General features: G+C 43.2%; 2 protein-coding genes across 2 annotated transcripts; both read left to right on the forward strand.

Moving 5' to 3' along the window:
• The first annotated feature begins 807 nt into the window (after positions 1–807).
• On the forward strand, positions 808–17,637 carry LOC134465596 (tetratricopeptide repeat protein 39C-like). The gene is made up of 14 exons (XM_063219348.1): positions 808–1,335; positions 4,349–4,397; positions 7,074–7,202; positions 9,277–9,391; positions 10,302–10,824; positions 12,006–12,174; positions 12,683–12,776; positions 12,876–12,983; positions 13,325–13,434; positions 13,647–13,770; positions 14,966–15,063; positions 15,219–15,323; positions 15,456–15,494; positions 16,056–17,637. Exons 1-14 carry the CDS (start codon positions 1,196–1,198, stop codon positions 16,143–16,145), a joined length of 1,893 nt encoding a protein of 630 aa, XP_063075418.1. The 5' UTR covers positions 808–1,195; the 3' UTR covers positions 16,146–17,637.
• Positions 17,638–18,725: 1,088 nt separating this feature from the next.
• Positions 18,726–24,528, forward strand: LOC134465597 (mucin-17-like). The gene is made up of 6 exons (XM_063219349.1): positions 18,726–18,930; positions 19,430–19,492; positions 19,601–23,293; positions 23,571–24,137; positions 24,252–24,295; positions 24,422–24,528. The coding sequence occupies exons 1-5, from the start codon at positions 18,774–18,776 to the stop codon at positions 24,254–24,256; spliced, it is 4,485 nt and encodes a 1,494-aa protein (XP_063075419.1). The 5' UTR covers positions 18,726–18,773; the 3' UTR covers positions 24,257–24,295; positions 24,422–24,528.
• The last annotated feature ends 2,139 nt before the right edge of the window (positions 24,529–26,667 follow it).

Genomic DNA, 26,667 nt, shown 5'->3' on the forward strand with positions numbered 1-26,667 from the left:
TTAGTAGCCTTAGGATGGTCTATTTATAACACTGTTTTAGATAAGATTTCACTTTCATGTGAATGCATGGTAGAGATATCCCCAACCTGAAGTGTTAGTGATCACAAGTTATGCACGTCCACAGATTGCATGTATTCGTTTTCATTGTGTGCTGACCTTATGGGGGGCCAGAACCTTGCCATCCAAGGGCCGCATTTGGCCCCAGGGCCGCCATTTGAATAGCCTTGCTGTATTGTCTAAATCACAAATAGATCAGTTGAACATCCTAACCACTTTCAACCCCTATTTAAAGAAAGATAGGTTACTCTAGTCGTCAGACAGGCTATTTTGTTGCATTGTTGTGATTAGCCAAACTTCACCATTCCAACAGGAGGACTTATCTTGTGCTGTTTCTATGATAAGGATTGGCGTGTGAGCCTGTAGGATTGGTTTAGTTGTTGACAGTTGAACTTCAGAGACTCATGATTACACACCATAGGCCTACATTTTGACGCCTCAGTCACTGGAGTTAACTTAACCATAATGCACAGACTTAAACCTTTCAGTTTATTTCTAAATAAAAATGAGTCAAATTACATAATGTCCTATTATATTGCTAGCATATGCCTGCAGTGGGGTGCACTCGCGAATTTAGAGTACAAAAGTAGGCGTATTGTAGGCCTAGAATAGAAAGGTATTTTTCTGTTCATTTAGTGGGAATTTTTTGTAATTACTACTGCGCTGCGGCCACGAGAGGCGCTCTTTTCCGTCTGCTTGCAGTCACTGGCTGCTTGCAGTCAGAGCGACTTCTGGAAATGAACTGCTAGCCAGCCCGCAGCATGTGCTACTGTCATGTTGGGGGAAATCTGCCTCACCAGACTCCCACCCTGACCCCCCACACACTCCAGAATGTCTGCATGTGAATAGGCAGATGACAGCACTGAAGTTAGAGGGATGTCTCTGGAATCGGGAGGATGATGTTTCGAACGAAGAGCAAAATATCTATGAATAATACGCATTTGCAAGCGGTGGTTTAAAGAAACAAAAAGATTCGCGGTTATTGTAGTCTACTTGGAAGACTTGCCGGGTGGGTGTGTGCAGTCGGCCGAAATCAATTGCTGTTGACTACCGCATTTTTATGACTAATTAGCCCGCTCTTTGGGGGAGAGAACTGTAGCAGCTACGTTTAAGCTGTTCGACTTTGAGAAAAATAATTATGGCTGGCCCCGAATCTGCCCAACAAGAGGTTGACGACAACGCGGAGCAGATTGACGACGCAGAGCTGGCATTGCAAGGAATAAATATGCTTCTGAACAACGGCTTCAAAGAAAGCGAGGAGCTGTTCCGAAAATACAGGTAAGGGATTTATGTAAGAGGATGGCATAAACATGCTGGCTGGGGTTTTTCTTTGTTGGAATCTAAACGCCTAGTTTGCCCCGCTGCTGTGTTGCTGATGAAGCTGGTTTGGGAAACTTTGCATTCGGACAAGAACAGCCAGTGTTAGCAAACTTAGTTATTCTGATTTCCCTGGCACACACACTACCCATGATTTAATTTGGTGTTAATTTGGAAGTCTCCTCTGCCCACTGATGTTTTGTAAGTGAGCGAATTGTTCGAAAGTGGAATCAGTGTAGGAATTTGGCATGGAACGGGTGCAGTTCATAACACAGGTTGCGTTAACTAATTGTTGTAGCATAATTGAAATAAAACTGAATAGTTCACTTTCTGTATGTATTCCCAGGTAATGGCAAACTAAGGCAACGATGCCTTGCATTGCTTATGAAATATGAATTTGCAGACCAATTAGCAGTGGTTTCTTGAAATGGCACTCCAGTGGTTACTTCCGCATTGATTGAACTCACTTTAAACTTGCCATACCATTGGCTACTTCACTTCCTGCATGCTACTGTCGTTTTTTTCTCTCCACCAGAGCCATACAGAGGGGAGAGTTACGCAATTGGAGGACCAGGAATTAAATGGCAGCTCCGCCTTTCAGCGAGATAAGGGTGTTCCTAAAGCGGCTGTCTTTCCATAGACTCAACATAGAACCACCACATTAACAGCCAAAAATAAGGACTAACGAACTATACTGCGGGGTAATCACCACAAATATGTAAACCAACAACTGTCTCGGTGGTGATAATCACAACAGTTTACCGTCTGTGATGTTTATCTTAAGTTATTACTATGAACAGCAAATCTTGTCATATTCCCTGCATTGCATTTGCTATGTGCTACGCCCACTGCTAGGAACTAACATTCGCAACGCTGAGCAGTACTGAGAAGCTAAAACGGCTAATTTAGCTAAAGAGGAAGTCGGCCTAAGCACACGGCGGAGATTGCCCGACTCTCCCTTCTGTATGGCTCTGCTCTCCACCATAGTGCTTGATGCTTATAACTTGATGGTCGAGTAATTGCACAAGCATGGCACAACACACCTTTCACAACATTGCAAAACAGCTGCTTTACAGTCCCTGAACTGGCTGGCTGGATGGTTGCTGACGTATATGAGCCCATCCTGTGCAATTATAGTCAAACTAGAAAAATTAACATTGCCCAAAATTTCACCAATTGAATTTGTGCAGTTGCAGAGTTTATAGTTCATATTTTAAAAATCACAGTTTTTTCCAGGCATGGGTGAAGGTTATTTGGGCATGGGCTTTGTCTGTTTGTGTGTTTTTTGTTTACACATTTAAATATCAACATTGTTAGTTAATCCCCAATCACTCTCTCCAGTGGCCACCCACCATGATGACCATTGACCACCACAATACTAAGTTAAAGGATCTGTTTGAAATGAGTTGTTTGGTGAGCCACTACCATAGTATGGATGAGACATCTATACTTGGCATTGTAAGTTGAAGCATGTGTTACCTAGGCTGTGTTTTGAGATATTTTGAGAGTGTCAGTTACCATACGAGTGTCACATTTGGAATTCATCTCTCTCTCTCTCTCTCTCTCTCTCTCTCTCTCTCTCTCTCTCTCTCTCTCTCTCTCTCTCTCTCTCTCTCTCTCTCTCTCTCTCTCTCTCTCTCTCTCTGTGCGCGCACGATCAATGGAGACAATCAATGTTCCATCTAGGTAGACTATAAACTTGAGTGGCTTGTGATAGATGAGCACTTAAGTCATTTTTAAGATGTGGACATGCTGAAACGGTTCAGTCATACTGGAATACAATATTGACAATAAGCATTTTAACATGTAATGTTTTTTTTCCAAGTAGTAATGTGTCTTTGGTTTCTAAATACAGCTCCAACTCTGACAACAGCTTTGCAGTGTGAGCATTTAACAAGTTTGCGAAATTCAATTTGGAGCAAAGAGTGCACCACCCATGTTGCACTACCAGTTGAGTTCAGACTCAGAGTGAAGCAACTGACGACACATTCTGGACTAATCTCAATGCAAGGCCTTCCAGTGGTCTGCAGTCTGTAATCGCCTCTTGGTCAAAGCTGAGACATGTGTTTGTTTGTAGTGAGGTGGCGGGCATCACTTTTTCATTGCCTAGCCAGCCTAAACGGAGAGAGAGACAGGGAAGGCTAAGCAAAATGACCTTAGGCCAGAATTGAACCCGGGTTGTTGCTGTTGCAGCCACGTTCGGACCAGCTTGCTTCTTGTTTAATCCAAATACTATTCATACAAAGAGACAGTAGCTATGAAACTTGATGATGATGATGATGACGATGACGATGATGATGAAGAAGGGTCAAAGACGTCCAAAATGAAATTGTCCCTCAGTGTAACGGATACCTTCTGCTGACTGTAACTGTAAAAAAACATGATTTTTAAATTGTTTCAAGTGAATGGATGACAGCCGAGGCTTTCATGAATTGACTGGAAAAATTAATAAATAAAAAGAGTAATGTTTTTTATATAGTTACAGTCAGCAAAAGGTATCCGTTACACCGAAGGACAATTTCATTTTGGACGTCTTTGACCCAGAAGATGATGAGAGACACAGTCACATTACATAATCTTGAATGCCTGAAGCGCTATCTGCTTGTCTGTTTGTAATCACAGAGTGGTGCTTTAGGTAGAAGATATTTAAAATCTTAATGGGTGTAGGAACTGATATTTGTGTGTTTGTATTTTTTTTCAATTAACTTTTTTCATCACTAGCCAAAATGGCTGGTAGATGTTAATCTTACTAGCCAAATACGTATACACTCCTTAATGGGTGAAAGCGGCTAGTAAGTTGGCGTTTTCTACCAGCCAAACTGAAATTTCACCAGCATTTGGCCAGTTGGCTGATATTAATTTAGAGTCCTGGTATGTACGTACCGGTATATGTAGTATGTATGTATGTATGTATGTATGCATGTGTGTTTATGTATTTATATTTATTTATTTGTTTATTTATTTGGTCTTACAGGAACTACAGCCCCCTGATGAGCTTTGGTGCCAGCTTTGTGAGCTTCCTGGTGAGTAGGATGTATGCTGCTAAAGATGGTACATTAAGTATTTGGAAAACAGCAGGAGTTAGAAGTTTGCATACCGTGTGTGGGAGAAGTTAGCCTGGGCGAAAGCGACTGTTGACTCGGTCAAACAGTCTGGCAAAAGCCAAGAGGAATCTGTATCCGTGGAGTGTGGGAGATGGTCTGATCTTACTCTGCCTTTTAAATTCATTGGAGTTCCGAATTCAATTAAAACCCATATTGTGCTTTATTAGCATGACTGTTAGGATATAGCTTTGAAAAAGCATGCACATAATAAAACAAGTGTGTGAATATAGTTACCTTAGCCAATCAGTAACAGACTTCGTGGGTGAGTTCTGTGTCACCACTCTCAACTGTTTGCTGAACCGAGCTGGGAAGCTTTTGCCAGACTAGGTGGGAGCCAAAATCTTTGGGTGGAGTAACTTGCATAGGATGGCATCGACTCGCCACTGGCTAGGGAGAAGTGGGTTTTTTAATGAATCACTGAGGTCACTGTTATGACTTTGTAGAAACAGTCAAGGCTGGAACAATAAAGGTGTGTGTGTGCATGCGTGCATGATTTTACGCTCATTATTACCCCTTCAGTGCACAAGCATACCTCAGGTTTTGTATTCTGTCTCATAGGCACTTGAAATGCAGAAACGTCTTCCCATACAGCTGAGGCATTTTGTTTTACCACTGATATGTGCAAATGTAATTATTAGGCTCGGCTGCACAAATTCAAACATCTGAAGCCTTAATCACGTTGGCCCGCTCGTGACCACTTGGCATTAATGGAATGTAACTAGGCAACATGGGTGGTCCAGGGGGCGGCTCACCTGCGGCTTGGTGACGCAGGCCCACAGCCTACCCCATGCTGCGGCCTAGATATGTGGCGTTCAGACTAATGAATTATACACAAAGGTGACTCACAAATAGATGGCTGGCTGCCTTCCTTTTCTTTCAATCTGCAGCTTCACAGTTGGTCATGGCAGAGTGAAATGCTGCAATCATGCTCCATGCTGTTAGTGTTATTTCAAACTTGGGAGTGCTCGCTGGCTTTATTGCGAAAAGGTACAGACTAGGGCATGATGCATAATAAGGTTGAGGTCTGCATATTAAACATGCTATTAAGCAAGCTTTTTTTCTTCTTTTTTTTTTTGGGGACACCATTTATTTATTTATGTTTGTGTGTTTGTTTGTTCACGAATCCCTGTGGGTGTTTTTTGCCTTTACCTTCATGCCTTCTATGTATTGGCTGAAAATCTTGTGCGTTGTTTTATGAAGGAGGGTCTGAGAGTGGCATCCATTTCTCGCATCTCACAATGACTTTATTTGCCAAATACACAAGTGTTTAAAGTAGATAAGTATGTACAGAGCTCTGAAATCAGTTACCTCGCCCTAGCAGCAACACTGATCCAACCCTACCTTTCCTTGAACCCATACGTTTTATACTAACATTGCTTTCATATCTAATCAATTGTGATTGTGTGTGCAGATGTCAAGGCGTTCCATTTTGTCCTTGGGTCGTCATAGTTACACACACATGAAAAGGGGGATCTTCTCTGTGGTCCGCCATCCTGACTTTCCAGAAATTGACATTTTTTGCTGTAAACTTACTGTACTGTACTAGTAAATATTAGTTTATTACACAGTAGATATGCAAATTTGGCAATAGACAGCAGCACTGTTTCACTGAGCAGCATAGTTGCAATACCTTCTCTGGCCACCATCCTACACAGGGCACCTTTTAAAGCTGCAGGGTGCTCCAGCTTCTCTGTTCGAATGCCTATGCCCTGTCTTGAAAAGAAGACAAATCTGCTGACTGTTGCTGCTCCCCAATTTCTTAACACACACCTACACATGACGAAGACTGTGTGAGGTCAAAGCGTTCTGTTAATAAATAAGTGAGCAGTAGGGTGCATCAAACGCCCCAACGTTTGAAAATCCTGCTCTGCTTTTGCAAAATTGTTCCTTTGGATTACCATAACGCCCATTAATGTTAAAGGGTGGCACAATATGCTTGAAATTTTGAATGGCAGTGGATGGGCTATTTTAGCAAAATCATTGAAAAGTGTGTTTTTACACTATTTTGGTCAAAACTAATAATTTTGAAGAATGCTCCAGTTCCCTTTGCACTTTCCCAGATTTGAAATTTTCTGTGTCTGTTTTTAGAGCCTTCCTTCAGGAGACCTAATTTCACTCTTTAGGCCCAATTTGCTAATCTTTTAGCCATGTTCGAACACCCATGTATCCATTATTTAGCCATTTTTAGGGGGTTTTGATGTCCTGGAGAAGTGGAAAGGCAACTGGAGCATTCTTCCAAATGACTGTCCTTACTGTTTTTGATCAAAACAGTCTCAAAATACACTTTGCACAGATTTAGCTAAAAATGCCCATTCACTACCATTCAAAATTTCAAGCCTAATGTGCCACCCTTAAACATCAAATTTCCTAGAAATTTACTAGGGAGTTATGATCGTGCAAAGAAAAAATGCTGCAAGAGCAGAGTGGGATATTGCAAAGTTTTCATTTTCGAGGGGCGTTTGATGCAACCTAGTGAGCAGTGCGGTATGCAGATTTTTCTTATTTACAATGTTTCTTTTTTATCTGTCACCTGTTTAAATTGGACGGACGGGCATTCTAAACACTACTTCTGTCCTGTCTACCCGTGCTATGCAGAACGCCATGATGACGTTTGAGGAGGAGAAGATGCAGCGGGCCTGCGAGGATCTCCACGCCACGGAGAAGCTGTGCGAGAGGGAGAACGCCGGTGTCATCGAGACCATCAAAAACAAGATCAAGAAGAAGGTAACATGCTTCTGCTTGCCTGTTGCAATGCTACAGGCATAATCTGTATGATCGAGTCCTCCTACTACGAAGAATGTCTGCAAAGTGTTAGGGGAAGAGTGCAATTAAATGCAAGCCCACAGACTGATGTCGGAGATGGGTAGATGGGTAGATAGGTAACTTAATCTCTATGTACAAAATGGGGTGAAATTATGGCTGGGTAGTGTGGTAGAATTTCACACACTGTCACACAAGAAACAAACATATCATACATAACAGAAGAAGTGACATTTGCACAACTATGGCAGAGATCAAGATAAAGTGCTAAGCTGGATAAGTGTGGTTTAAAGAGTGCATCAGAGTGCAGAGAGCATAATGTTGTGAAGATATGCCAGTCCCAGTCCATGCCTACTTCAAATGCTTGCCAAGTGCTGATATACGCTAGTATTTTGTCAGTTATAATTTTGCTAACAAAACAAACTAATACAAACCCCAAATCCATAGAAGTTGGGATACAAGGTAAATTGTGAATAATAACAAAATACTGCCATTTTCAAAACGTCTGATTCTTATATTAGATGAGGAATGGCAAAAAGAAAACACATAAGCCATCAAAACTGACCAAAATTATTGTTTTGGGGGATATTCATGAATATGTAACAGCAATAAGTCTCAAAAGAGTTGGGACGGGGAAAATAAAAGGCAGCAAAAGTCGAGGAAGACTAAAAACAAAACAAAAGACAGTACTTAACAGTTAAATACATTAACCGATGAGATGATTTTATATTAAAAAAACCTGTCTTAATTCCTATCTTGGAGCTGATTTAATCATCTTAAATGGTGGGTGTATTCCTTGTCATGTTTTGCAATGCTTTCCTTTCTGTAGTGCTTACAATGTGACAGGTCTTGACCAAAAACCCGCCATTTTATTACCTGCTGGTCCTTATGATTGAGTTAGTAGAGAGTGGAATTTGTCCTTACTATGTGGCAGAAATTGAAAATCCCCCTTCAAAATATAATGCATGAGTGGCTTTTCATGCTGTTTATAGCCCATTCATATCATTCAGCAGCACTGTATTTAACTCTACAGATGAGTGAGAACAACTTAACCAATACACTACTGCACCCCCATGCCATCATGGAGGCTGACTTTTGAAGTTAGCACTAACACAAGTTGGATGGTCCATTTTCACTGTAGCACAGGATGTGCAAGACTCTTTTATTTTCAAAAAGAATTGACTTCTGTAACTGCTGCTGCAGCAAAGGAGTTTCCCAAGTGTTCTGGGTCTATTTCAAGTGAGCTTGGGTGCATAGGAGAATGCTAAACCCCTCTATCATTGAAATGTTCGTCTTTGTTGTTTTATCTTATTTGGATGTTTATTACATTTCACTGATCCCCGTCCCAACGGTTGCAGTTATCAAATTAGAAATGAGTACATATGTCCCCCAAAACAATATTTTCCCTCGGTTTTATTACATATGGTCATGATAAGGTACATTAGTTAAGTCTTGGAAAAATTAGTAAAACATTGGCGACAATGGGGACATTAACAGCATACGTAGTGGTTTTGTCAGGGTGTTTTTCAATGCCAGTGAAGTCCATTTTTTGCAGGTATCACGTCTTATCATGCCCTGACAACTTGTCTCCATATTCATTTTTTGCCACTTCACATAGTTTAACATAACAACAATCAGATAACATTACTCTGAGACACTCATCATAGTTCTGCAATTCACTGACAATTCCCTTGTATTTTCCCCCAAATGTGTTTGGCGGCTGTCTGGTTATTGGTGATAACATGAGAAGTGTCCAATTTAGAGCATGGATACACATGTTCTGTTATTGTGTTGTCAGAGGAGGATGTGGTGGGGCCATTGTGTGGTATAAGCACATGTTTGTGCTGACTGGGGTTAGATATTGAGGAAGGATTACACTTTTCTGCCAATTATATGCTGAGCTCTGCTGAGCTCTGCAGTCTCTCTCTCTCTCTCTCTCTCTCTCTCTCTCTCTCTCTCGCTCTCCCTCTCTCTCTCTCTCTCTCTCTCTCTCTCTCTCTCTCTCTCTCTCTCTCTCTCTCTCTCCCTCCTTGTACAGATGGACTCTCAGAGATCAGAGCTGGCTGTGGTGGAACGCCTACAGAGGCAGATAATCGTTGCAGACTGCCAAGTGTATCTCGCTATTCTGTCCTTCGTCAAGCAGGAGCTGTCTTGTGAGTGAGCCTGGCTGGCCCTGCCCACTTCTGCTTCTGCCTCTTGTCTGCCCACTATCAGTTTTGTTTTGACATTTTAGAGTTTCTTTTTCAGTTAGGTGCCACTGTTTTGCAGACTGAGTGTGGTATAGCGACTAGAGAAAGCTATATGAGGAACCTACAGCATTGAACTAAGAGATATCCCCAGTTCCCCTTTTCACTAGTCTGTTTTCTCTTTCTGCTGGGTGTTGAAAGGCTGTCAGACGATACTCTCTAAATCTTCATGGCAGCCACACGGTTCCTGGAGAAACGGGAAGTGAGAGGGGCAGCAGTAGGCCCAGACAGTGTTGAGGGAGAATCTTAAATCTTTCATCCCTCATATCTGGCACGCAGGTTCATCAGTCTAGTTCATCAGTCTAGTCTGGTTCATGAACAGTCAGTGAGGATGATATTGAGCGTTCTAATTCAATAGACTATTGTCTGCTCCATCCTTTAATCCTAATTTGATTTTACAATGCCCCCGACTACGCCTGCATCTAGCTTCCTGGATGTGTGGTGTGCTCAGTGCTATGCTTATTTTAAAAGGAAGGGGAAGGTTTGAACTTAACTTGACTCGCAAACCTTTTCTAGTGACTTGTGACTGAGTATCTCCAGACATATTTATTAAGATAAGCATCAAGTCATGCTAGTCAAACACTGGGGCCTAATGCGTTTTATCTTGATGTATGAAAAATCTGTAATCCCAGATGTGCTTACTTAAGGCTTAAGTAGTTGATGTTATTTATTACTACCTTGAAATGTTATGACGGCAAGGTCTCTAACCTGTTTCTTCTACCACAAGGTGTTATTCTATTCTATTTTATTTTTAATTTATTTTTAGTATTTGTTACCCATCCAATGCCTGTGTCTCCCCAAAAAACATTTCCCTCAGCATACATCAAAGGGGGCTGGATCCTCCGCAAGGCCTGGAAGATGTACAACAAGTGCCACAGTGACATCAGCCAGCTGCAGGAAACCTACCAGAAGAGAAACCCCAGCTCCAGCCAGCAGGCCATGGCAGCAACGGCAGATCCGGCTGGCCCGGTAGCAGCTGCGACATCAGCAACCACATCATTAGCAGCAGCGACAGCATCGCCCTCTTCCTCCTCCTCTACCTCTTCCTCTCCATCCCACTCCGCGTCTGCCTCTGCCTCCGCCTCCACCTCCTCCGCCTCCTCCTACACCCCCACCCCCCAGCGGCTGCGAAGGCTGAGCCGGGTGAGTGTGGAGGCGCTGGGTCGCCTCATGGGCTCGGTCAGCTTCGGCTACGGCCTCTTCCACCTGTGCATCTCCATGATGCCACCGCACCTGCTGAAGATCATCAACCTGCTGGGCTTCCCCGGCGACCGGCACCAGGGGCTGTCCTCCCTCACCTACGCAAGCGAAAGTAAGGACATGAAGGCCCCTCTCGCTACGTGAGTAAAGGCAGGGCTGATAGTATTCAGGCTCCATGCCTGATATCAGGCTTGACAGAGTTTGCAAAAATAAAAACATTGATAATAATTAGCCATTAGGTTATTCTTATCTCAGAAAGTGTTACAGGTTCAGGGTTTTCTTCTACTATCAGGCTTGAATAATGGTCATACACAGGCCATTAATTGTTTGAATAATGTGTCAAAGTAGGTCTACGTTACGTCACTATGCAGTATCTTGTCGTCGTCGTTAGAGCAGGGAGAAAAGTTCAGGCTCTGGACTTTTTTTCACTATCACCCCTGCAAAGGTGTGAAAGATGCAGCGGCCGCCACATCGCACAGTGGCTGCAGTGATTTTATGATGGTGTTGGGGAGGGGGAGATTATGCCGATGAAATGTGTTGGACCTGCTATTGAGATGTTTACTGCAATTAGGATGGGAAGGCGTATCCACAGAATGACTCATTGGTGGGTGAAATTAGCAGTCATCAGGGTAACATGGAAATGAATGCGAAAGGTGATTTTCAACACACCGTATAAAGGGCATTTTGTGTCGTTGTTGAACAGTATGGAGACTGGGAGAACAGAGTGGAGACACTGTGGAGTAGTATAATCTACCTCCTAAAGTACAAAGAAAAATTATATCCATACAAGTGTGTGGTCCAAGATCGTAGACACTTGCACAGATTCTATTTGGTCAGTAGAATGAACTTAATACACATTTAAATGGATTGCTGTCAGGAAATTGTTCTGGATTGAACCGCAACCATGTTGTGCACTGCTAGCCATACAGTACTCTGTTGTATGAATGTTATCTTGCTGCTGAATTTAGAGTTTTTACTCAATAGGGCGTTTCTAAGTGTCTTTCTCCCGGGCTACAAACAGAAGTTCAGTAGTCATATGAGAGCAGTGCTGACAGAGAGAGTTCAGTTTCCCCATGCCCTCGAGGTGATAGTCAGACATTTATTTTTTTGTGTGTCAAAGAGGAAGGACTTAACGCTTGACTCATTTCACATGACACTTTGAGTGTTAGAAATACAATACAATAGCTAGAAATGCAATTGTGACACACACAGCCTTTCAAAAGTTACAAGTTTGTTGTTTCGTCATGTGTGCTTTTTCCCTTTGAGAATTAACAGTTGCAAACATAGTGAAGGGCTGTTTTGTACTGTATCCTCATTGTAGGCTGGCCCTCTTGTGGTACCACACGGTAGTGCAGCCCTTTTTTGCCATGGACTGCACAGACACCCAGGCCGGGCTGGTGGAGGCCAAGGACATTCTCCAGAGGAGGGAGGCAGTCTACCCCAACTCCTCCCTCTTCACCTTCTTCAGAGGCAGGGTGCACCGCTTAGAGGTGAGGCTATTTAACCCATTTTGTCCTAAGCCTTTTTTGGGAAAGGGTGCCCTCTACATATTAAATCCTAAATATCTCAGCCTCCGAAGCACATACAAACATGAAATGAGTTGCGTTTAAAAGCTAGAACCCTCATTTGCCGTAGAATGTGTTCATTAAGCTCTAACTTGCCCACATTTTTAACAAAACAGCTCAAATCTCAAGAACCTGAATTCAGCGTATACGTGTCTCCAGGACACAATGGGTTAAGGGGTGCATTTCTCGAGAGCGTAGTGTTAGCCAGTTAGCAACTTGAGTAGTTGCCAATTGGAAGTTAAAAGTAGCTAAACAAGTAAGCAACTATGGTTTCGAGAAATGCACCCCAGATTAGCAACTGTAACTAAATCATACAATAAAGCTCATATTTGCTGTTGTGGTAGTTGTAAATCCTGTATTGTTTCAGCGTATAGATTGTTTAGTTGTCAAAGACAAACTCTGTGTGTGTCACTGTGTGTTCCTTCCTCCTCAGTGTCAGATCAACAGTGCCTTGACGTCTTTTAACAATGCCTTGGAGCTGGCATCAGACCAGCGAGAGATCCAGCACGTGTGTTTGTATGAGATTGGTGAGTGATCCCTCCCCATGGAGATCTTGCACAACAGGCGGCTGACGGGCCAGCAGACTCATGGAGACATTAATTGCCATCCTCTCTGCCCTTTTCCAGGGTGGTGCAGCATGATTGAACTGCGATTCGATGACGCCTACAGAGCTTTTGACCGGCTGAGGACGGAGTCCCGTTGGGCGCAGTGTTACTATGCCTATTTGACTGGAGGTGAGGCGGGGGTTCTTGTAGATTACGTACATAACAAGCAGAGTGGTATACTAAGACGATCGTTCAGTAGTAAACCATCTAATAGAAGAGCCTGGAATCCTCTTTTTCTTAACTAAAGGATGCCTTCAGGTATATCTATTAGCAGGGTTATCGCTTCCTGTAGGTTAATTAAGCCTGGTGTATCACTCAACCATGATCTTAGTACAGTATACCCACCAGGTGTGTGTACCATTGTCATGAACAACAGGAGTAGGCTACATGTGGGTAGGATTCTGTGTAATTCACTAATATCCTTTTCTAACCTTTTAATGTTCTTTTCTGCCTCTGCTTGCTGTTGGTAGTGTGCCAGGGTGCCACGGGGGACACAGAAGGGGCAACAAACATATTTAAGGACATCCAGAAGATCCCGAGAAGGAAAAACAATCCGATTGAGCTCTTCTCCACAAGACGGGTACGTACCATAGTGTAGGGAATGTAGCAGTCACCTCCAAAAGTAACTTTACGTTGCATTTCACTTTTCTCTTCTGTCTGTGTACTTTCTGTGAATGAGAATGTTGCATGCAAGCCTGTGTGTTATGTATGAGCTTGTACATTTGATATAGACGTAAAAGTGTGTGCGTGTGTGTGCGTGTGCGTGTGTGTGTGTGTTTTTTATATTAACAGGCAGAGATACTGAGTAGGCAGTCTCCCACGCGAGAGCGCTGTACGCTGGCAGTGATCGAGGTGCTGTATCTGTGGAAGGCCCTGTCTGACAGCTCTACTTCCGCACTGCAGCGCATGAACCAAGGTACCACAAGCACGCAGGCATTAGCCTGCTTATTGCTACATTTTATTTTTATTTTTTGGGGGGGGCTTCTTATGTCTTTATTGTGTGACAGGACAGTTGTAGAGCGACAGGAAATAAGCAGGGAGAGAGACGGGGTGGGCTCGGCAAATGACCTTGGGCCGGGATGGAACCCGGGTCGGCGGTGTAGCAGTCGAGTGCCCAGCCAATTGAGCCACGACTGAGCCATTGCTACATTTTAAACCCTCAAAGAGAGTTCGATCTGGCCTGCTACTTTAACTTCTTTCTTAAACGCCTCTGCTTGTTACTGAACAACACTTTAACCAGGCTAAACCTGAGGCCTTTAAATTGCTAGATTTTGATTGGCTCCCATTCCTAAGGGTAGCAAAAGCATTTTAGATAGCGCGGTTTGCCAGAGACTACCGTGAAGTAAAAATTCATATAGCTTCACAGGTAGGATAGACGGGCCCAGGCTATGCAGGACTCACAAGGGTCTCTTCAGTTGTAACTCAGACATTACACTTTAAAGGTGGATCTGTAAGGTCTCATTCATATTCCAGGTATTACTTGATATTAAAAGAGGTAGCTGGTAATTTAAAAAAAATGAAAATGTATTGACAAGTTTAAGATCTGAAGGCTGTTGCCTATTTCTGTGCTGGTCACAAGAAGGATGTTATGCAGTAAGTATAGCATGCCTCCTTCACAAATCACCCAAACAAGACAGATTATGTGCTACCAAAGCCACAATTGAGTTGTTACAGAATCGCATAACAATCTTTAAACAATATTGCTTGGTATTTTGTTGAGTGATGTTTGTTGCCTGAATTAAAAATTGACCTTAACTCAATGTTCTTATAATGCCAGACAATGGATAGATAATGCTTCATTGCCCATCAACAAAAATGATGGTAGTTGTGATGGTAGCTCAGTCCAAGGAAATAGGGGAAAAGTAATAAAACAACTGACTGAGGCTATATCCAGTGGTGTAGTCTACATAGAACGCCCACTTCTAAATTTCAGGGATTTCAGTATACCCACTTAAAATTGATTGATCCATTGTTTGGAATAGCACAAATGTATACAGTATACCCACTTCAAAAATGCTCAAATATACAGTATACCCACCATAATAAAGTAGACTACACCACTGGCTGTATCAAGTGTACAAAATAACACCTGCCATGTTTTGACTTTTCAGTCCTGCAAGACACGGAGGGTGCTGCAAGCTCTGGTCTAAGACAACTGCTTCTTGGTGCCATACACAAATGCCAAGGCAATTCCAAAGAGGCTATTCGGGTAAATAATTGGCAATTCAGCTTGCGCTTGCAGTTAGATTTTTGTTATTCTGCTTAAACAATTTGCAATACCCACTGACATTCACAAAAAACAGCCTTAACTTAGAGAAATTAATGTATATATAAATCAATGATTGATGTGTATTTCTACTTCAGTGCTTTCAACTGGCTGCAAGAGACGAAGAGGGCCACCTGAGCAATTCCTATGTGCAGCCCTACTCATATTATGAGTTAGGTTGCATGCTGTTGGACAACCCTGAGGTGGGTGTATGTATGTGTTCATGCATGAGGGTTTTTTTCTCGTTTTGATTTGCCTGATATACCAAAGACAGGGTTTCTCATATTAAAGTGTTTATAGGTGAATTGAGATGTGCTTCATGTTTTTCCCCACAGTCTTCATCAAAGGGAAAAGGACTTCTACTGCATGCCAAGGTAATGATTTTCGTTTTTGTTTTTCTTTAAAGGTGCACTGTGTAAGATTTTTTTGTTGTTTATTTCCAGAATTCATGCTTCCCATTCACTAATGTTACCTTTTTCATGAATACTTACCATCACCATCAAATTCCAAGTATTCATTATGACTAGGAAAATTGCATTTTCCGTACATTAAAAGGGGGATCTTCTCCATGGTCCGAATTTCCAGAAATAGATTTTTTTTTAGCTTCCAAAATGAATATACTTGGACCATACTAGAAAATATTAGTTTATTACATAGGAAACTTTCATGAAAAGATCAAATTTGGCAATAGGCAACCCAGTTTCAATGAGCAGCATACAAAGTAGTTGCAGTACCTTTTTTGACCATTTCCTGCACAGCGCACCTTTTGCTCTGAATCATGGCTTGCAAATGCATTGTAAAGGCACCCATGCAAAGAGAACTGGTGGGATAAAATGAATGCATTTGAAGTAGTATCATTCAGCTCTGTGGTGTAACCGGTATTTATTTTGTGTGTGGTTTGTTGTTTGTGTGTCCATATTTTTCCAATTTTGAAGGAGGACTACGCTGGCTACGACTTTGAGAACCACCTCCATGTCCGAATCCACTCCGCCCTGGCCTCGCTGAGGGAGGCAGGGAGCCAGTGAGACCCATCCCTTCCAGTCCCTCCGGCCTAATGAACCCACACCTCCACCCATCCGACATCCTCTGCTCCACATTTTGACCTCCAGGCTTTATGCCGTGCAACTTTCTGAAGCCTAACTCCGGGACCACACTGCAGGCGGCAAAAGCAGCCAAGATGGCGGAAGTAACACCAGTCAATGGAACGTCTACATTTTTGTAATCCTTACCTTTGGTTGTCTGCTCCCCCTGATCGAACATTGAAAGTTTGACTTTTAGCCACTTTTGCTGCATGTAGTATGTTCAGTCCTGCAGAGTTTTCCAGCTATTTTAAGCTGTTTTTTTTCACCTTTAAACTGTTCATACAGCAAGACTACCAGAGCGGTACTGGTGGCTTGATGTGCCAGTCCTGTTGGAGCGAAGGACCACACGTTGATCCAAACTCCAAAGGACTTCAAAAGTGATCAAACTGTATCGCCAACAAGACTTTTTTTGTGCTGGGGAAAATGCATTTGTTACACTGTTATAATAACTTGCCGTCAGTTTGCCCAGTGGGCATTCCTTTAAGTGTTCTGTTAAACCTCTCTGGGTATCTTGCAGTACAGTATGTGCCACTGAGTCACTTTAATTTGCCAAGAGGCCTGTTTTAAGTTTTAGGAGAACTGCGAAACCATTCTCTTTGACATGCAGTGTTTTTTATTGTAAAGACAAGGTGGTGGAATGTTGGCAGAGGTCTCTGTGTGCCTGTGTGTGCGAGTGTGGACGTGTGTGTGTGCGTGCGTGTGTGCGTGTGTTTTAGTTACATATCCAAAAGCACATTACAGTTTACGTGATGGTCGGGTGTGTGTATCTCCTTTGGTACAGTTTTCTTACTTGTGTTTTAACTTTTTTTTCATGCCCTGTGAATATTCTTTGGGGAAAGATGTGTCTGTGTGTATTGAGAGGGAGGGTAAAGTCTATGTGGTATTTAGGGGTATCATGCTATTGACATTCTGAGTGGTTGGAAGAGGGAAGGTCTACAAGTGCCAAATCTGTATGGGGTGCTCAGGTCAGTTGTTCTTCCTCTTATCAAAGTGTCCATATCTATTGAGTCCTGATAATTGGGAAACTTGACCTTGAACACCTATTATTATGTTACAAAATCAGACTATTTCAGTTCTCTCTCTCTCTCTAGTGTTAAGCCAACTCTGAAAGGCAAAAGAACTGCTGGTAATGTGGCAATGTCTTGTTAATGATCTGATCTCATCCTCCATTTACTGTATGGCCGTGGTTATATGTGCTGGCAAGGGGAGGACTATTCTGAGGGAGTAATACAATGCTGTTTCACTACTTTTCCCCCTCAATTTGTACAAATTGATGAAAGGGATTGAGAATATTGTCCTAAAAATATTTTGTTCCCCATGTACTGTTATCTAGGTGTTCTTTTTCCTTTATTTTATTTATTTAATATAATGGGCTGAGCAGCTATTTTTCTTGTGGTTTTATTAACAATAAATTGATTTCCTTTGTTATCTTTGATATGCCTCTTGCAGTGATTGTCTACGTTCGTATAAATTGTCACTGTGACCCATCATCTTCTTTGACATTATAAAATCCATCATTGATGACACACTTTGACTTGAAAATGACCAGTTCAATTGCTCAAGATAAGAATGACTGAGGCGTTGTAATTTTCCCTAAATGTGACTTCCATGATAAAGAGTCCTTAAAGGTGCATTGGGTAAAATTGAGTCCAGAATAGGTATTGCAACTATGCTTCTCAACTTTTCATGAATATTTACTAGGTAATAAAGTAGTACTAGTATGACCAAAGTACAGTATGTTTTGCAGCTGCTATTTCTGGACATTCAAATGGACCATGGAGAATATCCCCTTTACATGCAGGAAAAGGTCATATTGAATACTTATATAATACTTATATAATACTTAATATTCATATTGAATAATTTGATGGGGGGGGGGGTGGGGAGGTACAATTTGTGAATGTGCCAGCATAAATTCTGGAAATGAACTACTGAAAATATTACACGGTGTACTTTTAAGGAAACAAAAAAAACTTTGACCACTGAATAGTATTATTTTCAAAATAATGATAAAGTAAGCTATTTTGTGGCTTCCGCATGGGAGATGGCGAACCTGATCGTTTTTCGATGTTGGGTTGTTGTAAAGTAATGTGCTAGGGTAGGCTACTCCATACAGATAGATTAGTTATTAGTACGAAGAGAAGTCGATTACTAATGTGACAGGCCTATCTCTTCCGGAATTGAAACGAGATCTCAATTGCTTGGTAGGGGTTCCGACAGAGCAAAACCAAAAAAAAGCCCTGCTAGGCGATATGATCAATGCGTGTCATTAATAATAGCGGTCTAATGTTGTCCTTTTAATCGGAATTGCATATAGATAGATGAGAGTCTCCACTTGCCACCCATGTGGGCGCATACGTGCTTTGCATGATGTGACATAGGATTATTAGCCTATTTCTACGGGTGTTTGACTCTGACAGTTCCTGTGCGCGCCGCGTTGTGTGCCATTATGACGCATGTCACAGTGGAACGTGGTGATCGCAGCAAGATACTGCATTCGGCTCGCCTCTTGCAACTGTCAGTTGCAGTTATTAACCTTGCCGGGGCAGGTGAGACCATTATTTCCACATCATGTCGAGCCACAATTCGAGCACTGGCAAATACCATGTTCCTGATGGACTCAGGCCCATGCTGGAGGGATTTACCAAAGCAGTGGTAAATAGCAAGCCACAGAATGTAAGACATTTTGGCGAAAAATACTTCAAGGCCCTTGGAACCTTCAGGGATGGTTAGTATACATTAGGCTACCATTTACATTCTTACTATTCATGTAACCACTCTGTCTTCATTATTTAAAGGGACACTGTGCAAGAAATGGTCAAAAAGGGTAGGCCTACTGCAATTATGCTGCTTATTGAAATTGGGCTGCCAATTGCCAAATTTGATCTTTACATGAAAGTTTACCTAGTATTAAACAAATATTTTCTAGTATGGTCCAAGTACAGTAATTTTTTCAGCTAAAAATGGCTATTTTTGGAAATTCAAAATGGCGGACCATGGAGAAGATCCCCCTATTCATGTATGAAAAGTGCAATTTTTCCAGTCATAATGAGTACTTAGAATTTGATGCTGGTGGTAAGTATTCATGAAAAAGGTAACATTAGTGAATGGGCAGCATGAATTCTGGAAATAAACAACTAAAAATCTCACACAGTGTCCCTTTAAGTCTGAACAGTTGGTAAATTAACTTAGTTGGTAAGCTATCTTAATGCGATTTATTCATCCAGAAAACCCTGGCTTGAGTTTCGAAGAGGTTTTGAAGGAATTCAAACGAGCAAGACCTGCTCTTTGTAAGTAGCCTGCTGTGAAGTTTAATCATTACACAATGCATAATATAGGCTACTATGAATACATAAATATGTGTTATAATCATCTTCATATTCATCCTATTCCCCTAGTTAAAAAGAAAGCCCATCCACCTTCGCCAGTCCAGTGCAAGGCTCAGAAGAGTTGGGAGGCAGGCCTACTGCTCTTTGAAGCCAGTGTCAACCAGGATGCACCTGTCCCTCTATTTCCTGCCGGTGACTCTGCAGCAAAAGACTCAGAGGCTCCTGATGGACAGGTGTTCCCTTCAGAGGGTGGTGAAGCTCTGACTGATAATGGTGACCTGGATGGGGTCATCTCTGCCAACATTGTCACCCTTTCGCCAGGCCCAATAACCCAGGAGTTGGCTGTCGACCTGGCAGTGTTTCGCAGGAAGACCACCCCCAAGAGTTCTCCACAACACAGCTCTAACACCAGCCAGAATGGGGAGTGCAGTGACACGGACGCACCATGCCAGCGCATCTGCTCAGCCCTTTTTGAACAGGTACCCCTTGATGTGATCGACATGGATGTGGACGCCGTCCTCATCAGGACAGCCACGCTGCCAAATGTGTCACAGATCATCGTTCAGTCCGAGGACGTGCCTGAGGTTATTGTGTTTCATGCTGACATTAAAATGTCCGACAGTAGACTTGACACTGAATGTGCAGCAGGTATGGATGCTACTGCTAAAACAGGAGAGAGCAGCGTCATGCCACCAACTATTCATGCACACTGTTGCCCTGACAACAGTGAGCCCATTATGGCAAGGACGGCCGACTCTGTGGAGATGATGATGTGCAGATGTGCCATGGAAAGTCCAAAGGTACAAGCCATTGCTAAAACAGAAGTGGATTCTGCCTCCCAGAAAAGTCTCATGTCTTTATCTCACCACATGGAGCAGTCAAACATGGCTGAACGTTTGATTTCCAACCAAGAACAGCAAGTTAGTGAAATTAATGTTTCTACTTCCCAGGAGAATGTGGTGCAAAACACAAGTTGTCAGTCCTATGCAGGCGACAGTCAAATTACCAAAGAGGACACAGCCTCTACAAATAGTCCTGCATCTCAGACATGTCTGTTATCAAGTGTTATCTCTGCAACAGAAGTCAACATTCTACCCGAATGTCCTGCCATGGAAGTTACCATGGCATCCATTAGTGCAACTCCCGAACCAGCAAGGATGGTCGGTTCTCAGGACAGTCTCATCTCGGGCTCCATTCCAGACTTTCCTTCTTCCGATGAGTGTGAACCAGCTATAGGTGTGGGGGAGACCAGCCGCTATGATTCACCTGCCACCGGAAAGACTAGCAGCTCTGCTCTGCCCACTGAAAAGACCAGCCATACTACCTTGTCTGTGGGTAAAACTAGCAGTACTGCTTTAGTCATGGAAAATACTAGTGCCACTGAAAAGACCAGCACTACTGATTTGCCTTTTGAAAAGACCAGCACCACTGCTTTACCTATTGAGAAGACCAGCTGCATTGATTTGGCTGTGGAGAAGATCAGCAGTACTACGTTAGTTTCGGAGAATATCAGTAGTACTGTTTTGCCCGTTGAAAAGACCAGCGATACTGCTTTACCACTTGAGAAAGTCAGCACCACTACGTTGCCCATTGAGAAAGCCAGCTACACTACTTTACCCATTGAGAAGGTCAGCACTACTGCTTTACCTATTCAGAAGATCAGCACTACTGTTTTACCGATTGAAAAGAGTAGCAGCACTGCTTTATCCATCGAGAAGAGCTCCACTGCTTTCCCCATTGAGAGCATCAACACCGCTGCATTGCCTACTGAGACCAGCTGCATAGAGAAGACCAGCACAACTGCTTTATCTATTGAGAAGGTCAGTACAGCTTCTTTACCTGTGGAGAAGACCAGTAGTACAACTATAGTTGTAGAAAGGACCAGTAGTACTGCTTTGCCTACTGAGAAAACCAGCTACACTGCTTTACCTATTGAGAAGGTCAGCACTACAGTTTTACCTGTGGAGAAGACCAGTAGTAGTTCTTTGGCTGTAGAGAGGACTAGTAATACTGCTTTGCATATTGAGAAAACCAGCTGCACTGCTTTACCTATTGAAAACACCAGTGCCGCTGCTTTACCTATCGAGCAGATCAGCACCAATGATTTTCCTGTGGAGAAGACCAGCTGTACTACTTTGGCTGTAGAGAGGACCAGTAGTACTGCTTTGGCTGCAGAGAGAACCAGTAGCACTGCTTTGGCTGTAGAGAGGACCAGTAGCACTGCTTTGGCTGCAGAGAGGACCAGTAGCACTGCTTTGGCTGCAGAGAGGACCAGTAGCACTGCTTTGGCTGTAGAGAGGACCAGCAGCACTGCTTTGGCTGCAGAGAGGACCAGTAGTACTGCTTTGCCTATCGAGAAAACCAGCTGCACTACTTTACCTATTGACGACGACACCAGTGCCACTACCTTATCTGTTGAGAAAGTCAGCACTACAGTTTTACCTTTGGAGAAGACTAGTAGTACTACATTGGCTGTAGAGAGGACCAGTAGTACTGCTTTGGCTGTAGAGAGGACCAGTAGCACTGCTTTGGCTGTAGAGAGGACCAGTAGTACTGCTTTGGCTGTAGAGAGGACCAGTAGTACTGCTTTGCCTATTGTGAAAACCAGCTGCACTGCTTTTCCTGTGGAGAGGACCAGCAGCACTGCTTTACCTATCGAGAACATCAGTGCTACTGCTTTACCTATCGAAAAGGTCAGCACTACAGTTTTACCTGTGGAGAAGACCAGTAGTACTTCTTTGGCTGTAGAGAGGACCAGTAATACTGCTTTGACTGCAGAGAGGACCAGTAATACTGCTTTGACTGCAGAGAGGACCAGTAATACTGCTTTGACTGCAGAGAGGACCAGCAGCACTGCTTTGGCTGTAGACAGGACCAGTAGCACTGCTTTGGCTGTAGAGAGGACCAGTAGTACTGCTTTGGCTATTGAGAAAACCAGCTACACTGCTTTACCTGTGGAGAGGACCAGCTGCACTGCTCTACCTGTGGAGAAGACCAGTAGTTCTACTTTGTCTGTGCAGAGGACCGGTGGTAGTACTTCTTTGCCTACTGGGAAAACCACTGACCTGCCTGTCATCAGCAAGACCAGCAGCAGCAACTTTCCTGTCATGGGCAAGAAAAGCAGCACTACTTCGCCTGTCTGCAAGGCCAGCAGCGGCTATTTGGTGAGCTGTCCTGTCGCGGCACAGGAGGAGGCAAAGGTCCCCATGTCAGCACGCATCCCGGACGCTGTGGACACTCAGCTGCCTGAAGAAGAGGAGATCAAGATCACAAATATATACAGCGCATCGTCTATGTGTACCAACAGCGCTCCACCAGTGGAGGTTCGGGTACCTTATTTGATGTATCTGCCTCTTCCACAAACAGTCACCCAAACAAATGCTGATGGCAAGGAGGTCACAGCCTCACCTTACGTCTGCATCCCTGTGGCCTCGGGGGATCTGTCTCGCACCCCCAGCCTCGGCCCGGCTACGGCCCCTCAAGTGTCGGCCAGTAGCTGCTTCCCTGGCGCTTATGTCCCATTCATTGACGTGCAGACCCCGAGTTCCACTGTGCCGTTGACACAGACCTCACAGGACCAGATGCAGACCTCCAGGCCATGGCAGCCCTTTGCTCAACACCAACAAACAACCCCTTTGGCAGGCGAGGGAACTGGCCCTGCGGCTCACAGCTCCGCCTATCTGCAGCAGCAGGCCCCGCCAGCAAGTGCACCCATTAACATCGGACACCAGCCTAACCTGGCTCACTATGGCTGTGCAAAACGTAAGGCCTTGTGAGGTATTCACAAATGTAACAAAAATGCAGTTATCATTATTATTAGTAGTAGTAGTACTAGTACTAAGCTTAGTTGTTGTAGGAGTAGTAGTAGTCGTAGTAGTAGGCCTAGTAATAGTAGTTGTGGTGGTGGTGGTGGTGGTAGTAGTGGCACAGTAATATTAAAAGTAGCAATAATGCATATTATTATTATTATTAATATTTAATGCAAGAAAGCAAATGTGGTAAAAATTTGTGTAATAATCTATAGCTTTTTCTGCCCCAGCTGCTCCCACCCTCTGCCCATGTGTGAGCCCGGCCAACCACTGGAGGCTGTGTCACCTGACCCACCCCACCGTGCAGGTGGCGGCTCCTCTGAGCTGCACCTACCAGTCCTCGCCAGCCATGTCCCAGTGTGGCCTGCCCCAGATAGCCAAAATCCCCATGTACCAGGACTGTGGGCTGTACTGCGGAGGCCTCGGCCACACACTTCACGTGAAGCCCTCCTGCGGAAACGCGCACGCTCACCACGACAGGGCGGAGGCCACCTCCTGTTCAGGCCATAACCTGGCCCCCGGCGGCACGCCTTGCTCAAGCTTCCCGTCCGAGCACGTGTTCGCCCACCAAGTATGCGCCCACCACGTGCAGTCCAGTGCCAACCAACATTGCCAGGCGATGTTCGCGACACAGCAGCAGCACCACGGCTCACACCACATGTGCGACATGGGAAAGGAAAGGCCAGGCAGCCGATGTGGTGGGGCCTACGGGAGCATCTGCAACCTGAGCAAGCCTGCTGCCCCATCCAGCTGCTGCTTGCACCAGGGGTCGACCACAAGGATATGCCATGGACATAGTATGTATGGCTTGATAATAGCAACAGAAAACACATAGGTAGCCCAGAACCAGGGGATCATGTGTGATGTGTTTTTTAACTAATGAGTGTGTTTTATGTGCTTTGTTTTGACAGACTAGGGGTGAACTCATCCTAGGCGTGACCCACTGAGATCCAAGGTAAAAAAAATAATTAAACCATCATTATACAAAGAAGTGTCATTATTAAATATCTTGCATATTGCTAACATTTCTTTGTCAAATGCATTGCAAACTTTTCATTTTTTGTGTTTTATTCACCTCTAGGTCTGCATGGAGGACATCATATACACTTGTACATGGAAGAAAAATCCTTAACTTTTTAATTTAGAAAGCTATTCAAAAGGAAAATAAAAAAGAAATCTGCATTGAAATTTTTGTTTTTGTCATATCAATGAATATCTATCAGTAGTCATATTCAATGGAAAACATTATAAATACACAGCATCACATAATTAGTTACACAAGTATGTGCAGTTCATGTGATTATGCAATGACTAGACCATCCTTTCTGAACTACATTTAAATAAGAAACTAAACTGGGTGGCAGGGGAGTAGAACACCTTGGCACCCTGACTAAGTTGGCTAGATAATAATCACAGTCATTACAGCAGCAGAAAAAAACAGACCCGTAGCTCAATGCTTGCTGCCCTAGTTATCTGCAATAATATGCTTGAAAGCAGGCAGAAGACGGTAGAGCTCATGCCAACAGTCTACAGCATATTTGGCAACACAGCCTGTACACTTCCATTAGTAGCTAGTAGGGAAGCCAACAGGTGAGGACAAAGGGGTCAGTTGTCCCGGGCCCAGATTTGGCTTCTCAGTACATTGCATGTTTTGGATTAGGGGCCCCACTTCGTCACGGGCCCGGCAAAAGCTGTCAGTGGCCCTGTTAACTAGGAGTGGAGGTTACACATATAGTGCATCCACCCTCATATGCTTGTAGGGTTATGCATTAATAGCCATGAATTAATAGCAGTCTCTGGACAGCGACATACAGTACATTCAATAGCTGAAGACTCAAAATGAGGGCTTATGGATAATTCAGTCACTTTCAGCATTCCTTAGTTGTGCCGTGCCTAGAAGTGAGTTCAGCAGCTAGTGAGGTTGTCATAGACACAGCTGATAGTACTTGCTTTACACTGGCATTCACAGATTGTGGCAAGAGGTGTGGAATACATTCTAATTTATTAATATGCAAATTGTGCTCATTTGTACATGTCATATGAACGTGTAAGGATCAGGAAGCACGCTCAACACCTTGTCTTCTTATACATTGCACTGGGTGCTTAACTTCGTCAATGAATGAACTCGAAATCGCCATTTCACACTGAAGAAAGGTGTAAGCCCGAAACGTCTGTGATGTGAGACGATTAAAAATGAAAAAAGAAATCTGATGAGTGTTCCTTTATTCACTTTCTTTTGAGATATGAACGTGTAAGCCATATGTTTTTTGTTTTTTTGTTTTTTTAACCCTCTTAATCAGCAAGGAGTATGTATGCATTGTTGTGCAGCAACATCTAAATTGTGGATGGCCTCTTAAGAAAATACAAGAATCTTCACAGCATTGGCCTCTGAGGACCATCAGCCCACCGGGAAATGCCCTGTATGCCTTTGTGCATACAAGTAATAATAGGCCATGCCCCTTCTGCACTTTCAGAGATGTACAGTAGGACCAATATTGTTCTAATAATGCTGCAGTTCATCAGCCTTTGTGTAGACGTATACGGGGAGGGAACTACCACAAATGAATGACCACAACGATACTGTACAAACACCACGTCTGAACACCTCTCCCAGTGGTTGAGGGTCCCAGACCTTTGCAGCATTTTGTTAGTGTAGAGCTGAAGGCTAGTTGGGGTATGCAGTAGCATGATAAAGTCAAGAAAAATCATGTCAAGGTATTAACTGCCATGGTAATTAAAATTAGTTTTGATGTGTTATACTAGGGATGTTAACTTGTTTGAGACCATTGAGCTAGGTGAACTGGTAAGATTAACCAATGATGCTTCATTAAAGGGACACTGTGCAGGAAATGGTCAAAAAAGGTACAGTACTGTGCTGCTCATTGAAACTGGGCTGCCTATTGCCAAATTTGATCTTTACATGAAAGTTTACCAAGTAATAAACAAATATTTTCTAGTATGGTCCAAGTACAGTAATTTTTGCAGCTAAAAATTGCTATTTTTGGAAATTCTAAATGGCGGACCATGGAGAAGATCCCCCTTTTCATGTATGAAAAGTGCAATTTTTCCAGTCATAATGAATACTTAGAATTTGATGCTGGTGGTAAGTATTCATGAAAAAGGTAACATTAGTCAATGGGCAGCATGAATTCTGGAAATAAACAACTAAAAATCTCACACAGTGCCCCTTTAACCTTTAAATGGGACACATTGTAGGGGTATGATGAGGGCTTTTGAGTATCTCATGTACAAAAGCATATTACAAAGGCAATAATTTGCCATAAACATCTGGCACTGGTTTAGTTTTCATGCTGCACACTGTCCACA

The sequence above is a fragment of the Engraulis encrasicolus genome, chromosome 16, assembly GCF_034702125.1.
Source record: "Engraulis encrasicolus isolate BLACKSEA-1 chromosome 16, IST_EnEncr_1.0, whole genome shotgun sequence".
NCBI classification, from domain to species: domain Eukaryota; kingdom Metazoa; phylum Chordata; class Actinopteri; order Clupeiformes; family Engraulidae; genus Engraulis; species Engraulis encrasicolus.

Coding starts and splice junctions, on each gene's coding strand:
- LOC134465596 (XM_063219348.1), top strand. CDS start 1,196: ATGGCTGGCCCCGAATCTGCCCAACAAGAGGTTGACGACAACGCGGAG. Junction 4,398..7,073: donor CCAGCTTTGTGAGCTTCCTG/GTGAGTAGGATG, acceptor CGTGCTATGCAG/AACGCCATGATGACGTTTGA. Junction 9,392..10,301: donor CGTCAAGCAGGAGCTGTCTT/GTGAGTGAGCCT, acceptor CATTTCCCTCAG/CATACATCAAAGGGGGCTGG.
- LOC134465597 (XM_063219349.1), top strand. CDS start 18,774: ATGTCGAGCCACAATTCGAGCACTGGCAAATACCATGTTCCTGATGGA. Junction 18,931..19,429: donor CCTTGGAACCTTCAGGGATG/GTTAGTATACAT, acceptor TTATTCATCCAG/AAAACCCTGGCTTGAGTTTC. Junction 19,493..19,600: donor ACGAGCAAGACCTGCTCTTT/GTAAGTAGCCTG, acceptor CTATTCCCCTAG/TTAAAAAGAAAGCCCATCCA.